We start from the raw sequence: 13,147 nt of genomic DNA on the forward strand, positions 1-13,147 counted from the left end.
CAGGGCAAGGGCGTCCCAGGGCTCTGTGAGCGGCACCACGGGCCCCGTGCTGACCCAGCCCCTCCCCAGCCCAGCAGGACTGGCTATGGCCATGTGTGCACTGCCATAGTGTGTGTGTGTGTGTGTGTCCCCTGCTGCAGCTCAGAGCCTTAGTCTAAGAAGAGACAGTGTCTGGGATGGTTCAGGCGCAATCACGAGCCACTCAAAATCTAAAGCCGATGCCGCGGGAGCAGCCCAGGACCCCAGCCCTTGAAGAGTCCTCAGGAAGCAGAAGGCGCACCCGGAAGACAGCTGGCCAAGGTGCCATCTGGCGGTCATGTCAGCTTCACGTGGGGTTGAGGCAGGACACCCCTTGCTCTCCACTGTCACTTGCTGGAGGCAGAAGATGAACCTCAGGAAAGTCACCAAGGAGTCACACAGACGGGGACAAGGTGGGCCCGCAGGCTGCGCCCCGCCCAGTTACCTTCCTTACGAATCTCCCCAGCAAGAAGACCCTGCTGTGGTCCCAGCAGTGGACGCCTCGCAGGGTGTCCAAGCCCTCCGTCCTCAGAGCTCTTCGGTGCCAGCCTGGGCTCAAAGCTAAGAACACCCTTGAGATGGCATTGCAGGCAGGTGCCTGGCATCATTTAAGTGACTTTTTTTCTTGTCCCCCTTTCTGGGGCGGGGGACTTTATTTCTGTGCCTTGTGTTGACAGTAGAGTCCAAGGAACCTGCCGTCATCAGCTCTTCTCCTCCGACTGTTCCTTAGGTGTGGGTTGGGAAGGGAGGGGACGTTCCGTGGCCTCTCTGGCCCCTGCGCAGGCCCCAGCACTGCCCGCCTTCTCCTGGCTCCTCTGGCCAGCCCACCTCCTGCCCGCCGTCCCCACCTGGCTGTGGAGCCCTGGCTTACAAGGCGGGTGGCAGGCGCCATCCTATGTGAGCCGCGTCATTCCTGGAGCCACAGGGGACCAGGAGCTGCATCCTCCACACACAGGGGCGGAATGAAGCAGAGGAAGAGGACAGAGACAGGGGGCTTCCCTCTGTCCCTGAGGACCCCATTCCTGTTTGTCCTCCGTGGAGCCAGCTGGGCTGATGGCGTGGGGAGGACAACCCACAGGGAGCTCGCTGCCTGGCGGTCCCCAGGGAGGGCAGCAGACTGGGGCACAGGGGGGCTTAGCCCTCCTTAGCCCTGGGCTTCCTGATCACTCTGTACTCTGGGACCTCCTCGGGGGGCCTCTGGGAGGGCGCCCCGCTGGCGCTGGAGTCCGGCCTCGGAGAGTCGAACACCACGGAGCTGTAGTGAGGCTCCTCCCGGGGAAAGGCCTGCAGAGAGAGCCCAGCTCAGGAGGCGGGGGACACCTGAGGGCCCCCGGAGGCTCCCCTGGGGAGGCCTCCCGCTGTCCTGGCCTCCTTTTCCCTACAGAGCTGATGGCGGGATCCTGCCCACCCACCTGGTCCACCCCACCTGCTCATGCCAAGCACGAAGTCCCTGGACCCCAGACTCGGGGACCCTCAGTGCTGACCCTGTGCGTCCATTCATTCTACAAAAATGACACTGAGGGCCGGGTGGTGGCTCAGGGGCAGAGCGCTCGCCTGGCATGTGTAAGGCACTGGGTTCAAGTCTCAGCACCTCGTATAAATAAGTAAATTAAATAAAGGTTCATCAACAACTAAAAAAATATCAAAAAAATTTAAAAAGACCCTGAGGCCCTGAGAGGGTTGCAGACTTGGTGGGCTCCCCTGAGATGCCCCTGGCTCCCTTTGATGGGACATCCTGGCCACAGTGCAGGGGTGGGTCCCTTTATGAGGACTCAGGAATCTCACATGCAGAACCCTGGCCCCTGGTGGAGCCTGGCAGGATCCCCAGATCTACCCTGAGCTTGTTGTGCCAGGGCAAGGTCCTGACTTGTCCCCATGCAGTTGGCAGGAGTGAGGCTGTGTCCCTGGCCAGCTGAGACCATTAGTCACCACGTGGGACAAGCGAAGCTGCAGCTACTCTCAGACCCAGCATGTGGCCGTGGGCATGCGAATGTCAGGTGAGGAGGAGACGGGCCTGATGCAGGGTAACTAGGTACTGCCAGCTGCTCAGAGGCCCCAGCCACGCCCCCATGACAGCTGACAAAGGGCAGGGCGGGCACAACTGGAGGCAGGAGGGGACAGCAGAGCAGCCCCATTCCCCTGCAGGTGGCAGGTCCCAGGCTGGACACAGAGCTGGGCCCCTTTCCCAGAGCAGACCAGCGACGGTGCCACCCACTGAGGCCTGGGCTGGGCTCCGAGGCCTCCCCAGGCAGCCCCTGGCTGATGCTCAGATCTCCCCCCAGTCTCTGCCTGAAGTCCCCCACCAGCATGTGGGTCACACCCTGGGGAGGCCACCCATTCCGTTTATCCCACTCCGTTGGTGACAGTGCCTAAGGGTTGTTCAGGTCATGGACAAAGGGAATCCAAGAGATGACCAGGACCAACCCAGGGAGAGGTCAAGAGCTTTGTCACTGGCTGTGTGGTATGCAGTAGGAGCTTAATAAACGCTGCACCTTATTGACTATTGAGGCCATCGTCACTGGCCACCGTCACTGGCCATCATCATAGCCCTTCCACACCCCACCCAGCCACACGAACACCAGCCTCCTCTAAGGGCAAATTCCGCACCTGCCCCTCCCCAGCCTCCTGCCCTCTCTGCCCATGCCCACCCCACATGGGGCAGCCCAGGGTGCCCTGCCAGGGCCCAGGACCTGGCTTACCAACATGCTGTACTCCACCTCCGCCTGCCTCGGGGGCACTGGCTCTTCCTGCAGGGACCACGTCTGCAGCTTCAGATTCGCGTAGTAGGGCTCACTGTGCCCAGCAGCCTGCGGGGGGCCAGGAGGAGGTGTCCACAGACCTCCACACCCCGCCTCTGTCCCTCTTCCACTCAAGTTCCAGGTGGGGGCCCCAAACTTCCCTGGGTCTGCTCGCTCCTGCACCCTCCCCTCGGGGCAGAGAGCGCCCCCTGGGGAACATTGCTCCCCCTTCCACTGGCCCCTGGGGACAGGCCCAAACCTGGGATGACAAGGATGACCAGATCTCAGGAGTCACTCTTCCCTCTGGACCCATCCATCTGTGGCCCAGGGACCGTCCAGCTGCAGCCCCAACGTCCCCCATGCTGCCCCTGCCCAGCCACCCGGATGCACCTCCTGGGGTGGCCTTCCTTACCTGCCTGAGGTTCTGGGACAGTTCTGAGCGCTCACCAGCTGAGACAGGGAGAGAGCGGGGGGGGGACCCATGTGAGCCAGGCTGGGGACCCTGGAGAAGCCCTGGGCTCCTCTCCCCTCAGACCTGGAGCTGGCGGGAACCAGTGCTGCTGGAGGAATAAGCGGGTGCCCGGGCACGCAGGGAGGAGGAGTGACCAGCGCCAGTGGGCAGCGGACACGGCCCGGCTGGAGGAGAGGCGCAGGGCAGTTCCCAACAGCCGCTCACCAGGCGTCATGGGGTAGACAGGCAGGAGAGGCAGGGTGTGCACCAGGGACCCACCCAGACAGCGTCAGACCCAGAGAGGTTGCTGGGGCGAGGCTCCAACCCTGGGCCTGGGCCCTCCCTGCGGCTGGGAGGCCTGGCAGCCTGCGGGGCAGCTCAGGCCGGTCCCACCCTGGTTCTGGCTCCTGCCACGTTGCTGTAGGGTCCTGCCTTTGAGTGCAGCCACATACACCCTGACTTCTCAATCCCAGCCTGGGGGCTGGCCGGCAGTAGGTGACACAGGGTCTAATCCACAGCCAGGCCACCAGAGCCACTGCCTGCATGCAGGGAGCACCGGGTCACAGGGCAGCAGCCAGACCTTGGGAGACACAAGTCCACAAGACGCTAGCATGCGCCAAGTCCTCAGGGGAACTGAGAGCAGCAACTGGGGCGCTTGGGGACATGAACACAGTCTGTTCTGAATACCGTGGGCGGGCTCCACGCCACACCTGGGACAGGAGCTCTGGGGAAGGAGGAAAAGAAGGGGGGGGGGAAGATTCAGCTCAATGCCAGGGAGGAAGGTGTGCAGGAGCCCGCTGTCCAGGACTGCACTGTCACAAGGATGTCCCCAGGGCCCGCACAGGCCTGGCACACTGCAGGTGCTAGGGATGGCTCCGTGTGAATGAGTGGATGACAAGAGGAAGCTGGCGAGGAGCTGGGGTGGGTGACGCGGAGGTGTGCAGTGCAGGCGGCAGAGGAGCCAGCGGGACTCGGCCCAGGCAGCATCAGGAGGGGTGGGCTGGGCACTTGCAAAGCCAGGGAGGGAGGAGAGCCCGGGGTTGAACAGAGAGCCTTTCCCCTGCGCCTGAGGATGCAGTCAACAAATACAAGACGCCCATCCTGTGAACAGTGCAGCCGCGGCTTCCAGAATGTTTAACAGCGGGGAAGCGGTACAGTGTGTTAGGTGCAGAAAATCCTGAGTCTGAGAGAGATAATTCTTGCTATGAATCAGATTCTCTAAGAAACCATCCCTGCATCTGCAGCCCAGAAAAAAGGCGGGACCCGCCCTGAGTGTAGTGGCTGGACTTCTCTGGGCGGTGGGTTTTCTGCAGGGAATTTACCCACTTCTTTGTGCTTCTGTTCATTGTTCACGTCCCAAAGTCATCGTGTGACCCTCTTTTTAAAGAGGAGGAAGCTGCTTGAGGAGCCGGAGCCTTTCTAGGTGAAAGGGCACCAGGGAGCCTGCTGGGCCCCAGGGACTGAGCCACCAGATGGGAAACCCACGTGGCAGGCAGTGTCCTCCCGGGGTGCTGCCTGGGAGGGACCAGGAAACTGCCCCAAAAAGCAGAGGGAAAGAGGAAGTGATTCTCTTTCCGGGATCCGCCTAGGTGCTGAGGCTGACCTCTTCCCACAGGCCGGGGCCCCCGGGAGAGCCCAAGGTAGACTGAGGCAGTATCCCCTTGACCCCACAGCAGCTGCCTGCTGGCCCTGCAGCTGAGGAACAAAGTAACCCCTCTCTGCCCCACCAACCTCACTGCAGTCCCCAGGGGTGGGACTGCCTTCAGAATCCCCCCCTCACAGAAGCACCAACTGGGCACAGGAAGGACCTGGGGGCTCTCGCTACCCCCAGGCAGAAGCTGGCTCCCCAGGTGGCTGGTGACCCCCACCAGGAACAAGAAGGCCACCTCTGTGGGTTCTTCTGCTCCCTGACTATTTAGTCTGCTCCGCTGGTGTTTATTGAGCACCTACTTCCTGAGTGCCAGACTCAGGGGCCCCACACGTCCCCCTGTCAGTCTGAGCTCAGAGGAGGACGAGACCAGGATGGCGGGAGGGTCCTGGGGTCCCCGTCGTGACTGCAGCTGTCGACACACGAATCCAGCAGTGTGTCCTGGGAGTCATGCTCCCTGACCTGGAAGTGCGTCCTGGCTGGGGGGACGCAGGCAGGGACAGGGGGACGTCAGTCTACTTCTAGCCCAGGTGCAGGGGAATGCCCAGGAGGGGCCCAGGTCCTCTTAGGAGGCCGAGGAAAGGGCCTGGGCAGAGGGCACCTAAGGGCAGTCTTTGGAGTCCAGAAGGAAGGAGCCCTGTGGGGGCGGGCGAGGCCCTCAGTGAGCCTTGAGCCACCCCAGGAGGAGGCACGAGGCTGGTTACAAGAGGGACCTCTGGAGTGTGAGAAGTCGGGGGGACTGGGGGGCAGGGCCGAATGTGGAGGCCCTGACTGTCCCGGGGCTGGATTGGGGAAGAGTCGTACAAAGGGTTTAAACAAGGAAGCAGGGTCCCAGGGACACCCCAGGCCCAGCACAGGAAGGACCCCCTCCCACAGCCTGCAGCCCCACTCCCAGGGGCACGTCCTCTGGGGGCTGGCCCCGTGTGCAGCTGACCTCCATTCTGAGGAGCAGGGCAGTGCTGCAGGTGAGGCTGTCAGGGCCTCCCCCCAGGGCCACCGAGGAGCAGGGGGTCACTCACCTTTGACCCGTTTCTGCAGCCTCCTCCAGACCAGCAGCAAGGAGCCCACCAGGAGGAGCAGCAGGAGGGACAGCAGGAGGAGCAGCACAGGCAGCCTGCGGAGGGCGGGAGGGCCACGTGGGGGACTGCGCGGGCAGGTGCTCTGTCACTGTACAGGGAACAACCTCGGGGCACTCCACCACAGAGCCGCATTCCCTGGTGGTTATTTAGACACAGGGTCTCCCTGAGCTGCTCAGTGCCTCACAGTTGCTGGGGCTGGCTTTGAACTTGTGATCCTCCTGCCTCAGACTCCTGAGTCTCTGGGATTACAGGTGGGGGCCACTGCGCCCACCCAAGTCAATTTTTTAAAAGAAGGTAGAGAAGACAGGCAAGGTCGGGAGGCTGAGGCAGGAGGATCCCTAGTTCAAAGCCAGCCTTAGAAAGGTGAGGTGCTGAGCTACTCAGGGAGACCCTGTCTCTAAATAAAATACAAAATAGGGCTGGGGAGGTGGCTCAGTGGTAGAGTGCCCCTGAGTTCTGAGTTCAATCCTTGGTACCAAAAAAAAAAAAAGAAAAAAGGAGACCACAGTGGGACCCAGAGGGGCACACCTATCATTCCAGCAAGTCAGGAGGCTACATCAGGAGGTCTTTCTAAGTTGCTAAGCCGTAATCTTAGCAACTTAGAAAGACCGTGTCTCAAAATTTAAAAAGGCTGAGGATGTATCACAGAAGAAAAGTGCCTCTGGGCTCAATTCCCACTACCAAAGTAAATAAGTAAAAAGAAAAGGTAGCATATGTCCCTATCTATACCCCCCATGTCCCCCAGTCCTGGCACTTGTGCACATGGTGTGCCTAAGAACTTTCCCAGAGACCCAGAGACTCTCTGTTCACAGACAAGCCTGCAAGAATGTGCAGAGCTAGGAGACAGGGGACAGGGCACAGTGGGGGACACTTCCAGCCACACACCAGGTCTGGTGCCACCCGCACCATCAAAAAGAAGCAAAGCTGGGGCCAGGTTTGTAGCTCAGTGCTAGAGCCCTGCCTGGCACACAGGAGGCCCTGGGTTCCATCCTCAGCACCACATTAATAATAAATAAATAAATGAAAAAATAAAATAAAGTTATTGTGGAAAAAAAAGAACAAGGGTGTGTGTGTGTGTGTGTGTGTGTGTGTGTGTGTCCCTTCCTTTTTCACAAAAAGCAGGCAAAGTATGAACACCATTCTGGTTTTACTTTACAATGCCTCTTAGCAACCTTCCTAGTCAGTGTGTAAAGAAATCCCAACCCTTCACTCTTTTGTACAGCTGCATAATATTCCATCGCATGGTAGACCACACGTCCTTTAGTCGTCCCCTCTTCATGGCATCCCCCATTATCCTGTGTGACCACTAACATGGCTGTAATAAGTCACCCAGTAGCTCTGTCATCCCACACTAGGATACAGAGCAGCAGATCTACCTCCAGATTTACTCAGATACAAGCTTCAAACCCTTATGTGCTCAGGCCTTTCTTCCATACCTTGCACTCATAATCTTCACGTGTAAGTGTGTGTGCACACACTCGCATGTGGGGTCCCGGGATGGAACCCAGGGCCTCCCTGTATGCTAGGCAAACACTCTGCCTAGCATCTTTCTTAAAGATGTCCCCAACCCAAGACACACACACACAGACACACACACACACACACACACACACACACACACTGCAGAAGCTTGAGACCCTGGTGACACAGCTGAGCTCCTTGCCCCTGGGCCTCTGCAGGATACACTTCTGGAAGCGGCATGTAGAGGCCTGAGTTTTGAGGTCAGGAGTCTGGCTGGCCTCTGCCTCTGCCTCTGCTCTGCCTCTGGGTCTGGGGAGGGAGGCTGTCACCCTGGGAATTTCCCAAGCGACAGGAGCAGCTCTGCTGTCTGTGGCCCACACCTGACTCTGCTAAGAGGTGAGGTGACAGGAGGGGGCTGCCCACCCCAAAGACCATGTTGTTGCAGAGGCCGCAGGGACCCTGGCCTCTAGGGAGGGAGGGGCTGGAGCCCATTGTCCTGAAACCCCAGAGAACACCTGGACACGGGAGACGGGAGGAGCTCTGGGGACAGACACGGGGAGTCCCTGATCCCACCCAGAGAGGGCCTGGAACTCTGTTTGGGACGTCCAGACCGCACCCGTGTCCCCTCATTTGGGGATCCTGATCTATATCCTTCATGATGAAGCCGTAATCTTAGGTATTTTGTGCAGAGCTCTGAGTCTATGGATCACGGACACCAGGGGCCACGGGAGCCCCACGTTTGCAGCCAGTTGTCAGAAGTGCTGGGACCTGGGCTGCCCCAAAGTGCAGCTGGTGTCTTGTGTGGGGTCCTGGGGTCAGAGCCCTTAACCTGTGGGTCTGCACGGACTGCAGTGGTCAGCACCAGGAGCCAACTGCCCCCCCCAGGTGAGGTCAGGTGGGGAGCCCATGACCCCCAGAAATGGCCTGTGCCTGCTTGCATTTCTCTGAGGATCCACAGATGTGCTCAGATTCTCTGTGAGGTTGATGACCCCCCAGATAGAGACCCACTCAAATTAGAAGGGAGAGCCCCAGACTCTGGGGTCACGCAGGCCCAGCCCAGCCCCACACCTGTGCCCATGTGACAGTGACACAACCTCTCCTTGCAGTCTGTGAGATGAGCATGGGAGCAGGTTGGGGTCATGTGAGGAGCCACGGAGGACAGCGTGTGGGGCTCTGGGCACCCGCAGGACAGCCCAGCCCTCATGGGTGGACACTTGCCTCCCCTCTGCCAGCCCCTCCTTGGTCTGAGCCTCTCTTGAAGCCTGGGGCAGGTCCCAGTGTGGTGGCCTCAGTGGACCCAAGCCAGGTTACACAGACTGCAGCTTCCAACCTGGGCCTGGGCCAAGGGCCAGCAGGAGTGTAACTCCCTCCCCTGAGTGACCACACAGCCCCCCGTGGAGAAAATCCCAGTCAGGGACAGGACACTTACCCTGGGCGCTGGCCATGGTCGAGGTCCTGGCTGCTGGACCAGGGGTGGCACTCTCTGTGGCCAGGCTGGTAGACAGTGCAGCTTGGGCTCTGCTTGTGGTTGTCAAGGTCTTCGCTGCCGTGACACTTGTAAGTGTCCCTGAGGTTGCTGGTGTCAAATCTACAATGACACCCAGAGGTCTGTCCTGCAACCCGCCCACCACTGGGGGATGCCTTGGGCCTGATTTCATGCCAAATGCTCACTCAGGAAGGGGGCAGGCGTGGCCAGGGCCAAAGTCTCCCCAGGACCCTAGGGACATTCCTGTACAGGACACAGGTACCACCCCCAGCAGGGCTAATTCCTTCCTGCTGTGAGGGCCATGGCTCCTGAGACCCCCGGGGTCACCTCCCCACGCCTGGTCTCTTCCCCCTCCCATCACAGCCACAGGCTGCAGGGATATCTAACTGCAAAGACCACTTGTCACTGTGCTGCCTCTGCCCACTGCACCATCCTGGCCTTCTGCCCCTCTGCTCTGCCCTGGGTGTCCACACAGAGCTCTGCCTGTCCCTGTCCCCAGGGCCCAGGGCGGGCTGTGGCTCTCTCCCCTGCAGGCTCTGCTCCGCCTCCTTCCCTGACAGGCAGCTCCTCAGGGCTGGGCAGCTGTGGGCTGCTCCCCTCCTTGGACTCCCTCCCAGGCTCCAGCTGTTGCTTTCTGATTCTTACCCAGGTGTCCAGGTCCAGGCAGCCCAGGCGCTGGTAGGATGGGCTCACCTAGCTGCACGGACACCTCAACCTTGAAGTAGGGGTCAAAGCCTTCGTACCATGGTGTGTCCACCTGGCACTCATAGGAGCCTGCGTCCTCCAGGGTGAGGCGTTCCATGGTCACTGTGAAGCTGAGGTTTGCAGGGTGGTCACTGATGGACACTCGGCCGCTCCGCACCTTTCCCCTGAGCCTCTAGTCTTCACAATATCAGTACAAAATACATGTGATTTTTTGCACCACCGTTTGTCATTGTCCTTGAATTCTTTGCCATAGTGACACTGCACGGTCAGGGATCCTCCCACGGTGCCCGTCACCTTGCTGGGGCCACTCAGAGGAACACAGTCTGAAAAACACAAGCTTGGAGGCCAGGCCCTCACAGATGGGCCAGGGCCAGGGGGGTCTGGGTCAGGTCCTCCAGGAGACCCTCCCTCGCCTCACATCAGACCCCTCCCCACCACTCACCCCTGGCCACCAGCCCCTTCTGCTCCTCCACCCAAGACGCTGACACAGCAGCCCCTCCCTTCTCCCCAGTCCCCCCTCACCACCTGACCTCCTGCTTCCAGAACCCAGGGCCATAAACACCCTGAGCCCCCTCTCCTGGGTCAGCCCCCCAGCCCTGTGAGTCTCAGACGCTGAGACATAGCCAGAGTGGATCTGGTCCAGCAGGACGTGAGCCAGGGCAGAAGCGGGGTCCCCAGACCATGTGGATGAGAGCCCTGGACTCCTGACAGCACAGGATGCACACAGCGAGGGGCACAGAGCTCCCAGGACCCTCTCCCCCTCCCTCACCTCAGATGGGCCGGCTCTGGGGACCTCATTTCCAAGGAAACTCCTTTGTGTCCCCAAGATTTCCAGGTGCATTTTCCCAAAGGCCCCGACACAAAGCTGGGGTGAGGTGAGCACCAGGAAGCTAACCCACCTCCAGGCAGAGGACCAGGCCACCCTGCACCAGGCTCCAGCCCAGGGGCATCTGCGTGTGCCCCTCCCTGTCACCCTGGGGACACTGTGGACAGGCCCAGATGGGCGGGGGGATGGCAGGACTGGGGTGGCTTGCTCTCTCCTGGGATTGGATGCTTTCTTCATTTGCCTTCAGGACCTTAGGCCTGACCTGGCCTGTGGGACCCCTGAGTGCACAGCCCCGACCTGAGACTGTGGGACCCCCGAGTGCACAGCCCTGTGGACCCCGTCCTCCTCCTCGTCCCTTCAGTGCCTGCTGCGCCTGGCACAGGGAGACCACTGTGGCCGCACCCTCAGAGCACAGCTGCCCACAGCTGCCCAGTAGCCCCTGCATCCCTCTGCCAGGGCCAGTAGGACCCCCTCTCCCAGCCTGGGGTGAGGTCCCCCTGCAGAGAAGGCCTTGTGACACTGTCACAGGTGGAACGCTCTCTGAGAAGCTCAGTAGCAACTGCCGAGGTGAAGCCACAGGGGCCTCAGGTGAACCCGGGCTTGGGCCTCAGCTCTAGTCTGCATCTCTGTGTGCTCAGGGCCAGGGCCTGACCTCTCTGAGCCTCAGATGCCAGCCGCAAAGTGGTGGGTGACCATGCCAACCTGACATGGCATCTGGGGGGTTCAACAGAAGATCATGTTAGGATGGGGCCAGGGTCAGTGGAGAGGCTGCCCAGCATGCACCAGGCCCAGGCTCCACCAGCCCCAGGAAACAAAGGAGGGAGGAGGGAAAGAGCCGTCCTGGCTTCAACTGTCTGTGGGTCATGTTAGTGACACTCAGGAATGCTGCTGCTGAATGCCCTCGACCAAGAAAACAGGAGCTCCATAAGATGTGACCCCACAAACCAGGTAACCCCTGTCTAGTCCAAATGAGAAATGGAGAGAGGAAGTAATCACAGGCAGAGAGAGTTAAGGGCCCAGAGGAGACTGTAGAATTTATAGGCCGTGTGCAATGGCACGTGCCTATAATCCCAGGGGCTCGGAAGGCTGAGGCAGGAGGATCTCAAGTTCAAAGCCAGCCTCAGCAAAAGCAAGGTGCTAAGCAACTCAGTGAGACCCTGTCTCTAAATAAAACACAAAATAGAGCTGGGGATGTGGCTTAGTGTCAGCATGCCCCTGAGTTCAATCCCTGGTGCCCTTCTCCAGAACAGAAACTCTCTATAAATAAATGTGTAACCTGGATGAATGTGATTTTCTAGAAAACACAAAACACTAAAATTGGCACATGTTAAGTAGTTAGTAATGAATGTCAACCCCAGCACTCTTTCATCAGGATGCTGTCCCTGGTCCGGTCCTAACACTGTCCCCCACCTCTCCTGTCCCCACCTCCCCTGTCACCTCCTCTCCTGCCCCTACCTCCCCATGTCCCCTCCTCTCCTGTCCCCACCTCTCCTGTCCCCACCTCCCCTGTCCCTCCTCTCCTGCCCCTACCTCCCTGCCCCTCCCCTCCTGTCCCCACCTCCCCTGCCCCTCCCCTCCTGTCCCCACCTCCCCTGCCCCTCCCCTCCTGTCCCCACCTCCCCTGCCCCTCCCCTCCTGTCCCCTCCTCCCCTGTCCCCTCCCCTCCTGTCCCCCACCTCCCCTGCCCCTCCCCTCCTGTCCCCACCTCCCCTGCCCCTCCCCTCCTGTCCCCACCTCCCTGCCCCTCCCCTCCTGTCCCCACCTCCCTGCCCCTCCCCTCCTGTCCCCACCTCCCCTGCCCCTCCCCTCCTGTCCCCACCTCCCCTGCCCCTCCCCTCCTGTCCCCACCTCCCCTGTCCCCACCTCCCCTGTCCCCTCCCCTCCTGTCCCCACCTCCCCTGCCCCTCCCCTCCTGTCCCCACCTCCCCTGCCCCTCCCCTCCTGTCCCCACCTCCCCTGCCCCTCCCCTCCTGTCCCCACCTCCCCTGCCCCTCCCCTCCTGTCCCCACCTCCCTGCCCCTCCCCTCCTGTCCCCACCTCCCCTGCCCCTCCCTCCTGTCCCCACCTCCCCTGCCCCTCCCCTCCTGTCCCCACCTCCCCTGCCCCTCCCCTCCTGTCCCCACCTCCCCTGCCCCTCCCCTCCTGTCCCCACCTCCCCTGTCCCCACCTCCCCTGCCCTCCCCTCCTGTCCCCACCTCCCCTGCCCCTCCCCTCCTGTCCCCACCTCCCCTGCCCCTCCCCTCCTGTCCCACCTCCCCCTGCCCCTCCCTCCTGCCCCCCCTCCCTGTCCCCTCCTCCCCTGCCCCTCCCCTCCTGTCCCCACCTCCCCTGCCCCTCCCCTCCTGTCCCCACCTCCCCTGCCCCTCCCCTCCTGTCCCCACCTCCCCTGCCCCTCCCCTCCTGTCCCCACCTCCCCTGCCCCTCCCCTCCTGTCCCCACCTCCCCTGCCCCTCCCCTCCTGTCCCCACCTCCCCTGCCCCTCCCTCCTGTCCCCACCTCCCCTGCCCCTCCCCTCCTGTCCCCACCTCCCCTGCCCTCCCCTCCTGTCCCCACCTCCCCTGTCCCCTCCTCCCTGCCCCCTCCCCTCCTGTCCCCACCTCCCTGTCCCCTCCCTCTCCTTGCTGGTGTGCCTCCTCCTCCTGCCTGCCACCGATCCTCCCCTTTCCTTCCTCCTCTTCTCCTTTTCTCCTCTTGACTTGAGGTTTAAGGAGGATTTAGAGCAATCCTGAGAGACA

The 13,147-nt window shown here is 61.2% G+C and overlaps 1 protein-coding gene across 1 annotated transcript; it reads right to left on the reverse strand.

The window, feature by feature from the left end:
• Positions 1-1,152: 1,152 nt before the first annotated feature.
• Positions 1,153-9,683, reverse strand: LOC143642268 (CMRF35-like molecule 8). The gene is made up of 7 exons (XM_077110560.1): positions 9,575-9,683; positions 9,067-9,124; positions 8,825-8,983; positions 5,875-5,969; positions 3,169-3,206; positions 2,718-2,825; positions 1,153-1,302 (listed from the first exon to the last, which is right to left on the reverse strand). Exons 1-7 carry the CDS (start codon positions 9,681-9,683, stop codon positions 1,153-1,155), a joined length of 717 nt encoding a protein of 238 aa, XP_076966675.1.
• Between the last annotated feature and the right edge of the window lie 3,464 nt (positions 9,684-13,147).

This window comes from Callospermophilus lateralis, chromosome 11 (assembly GCF_048772815.1).
Source record: "Callospermophilus lateralis isolate mCalLat2 chromosome 11, mCalLat2.hap1, whole genome shotgun sequence".
Lineage (NCBI taxonomy): Eukaryota > Metazoa > Chordata > Mammalia > Rodentia > Sciuridae > Callospermophilus > Callospermophilus lateralis.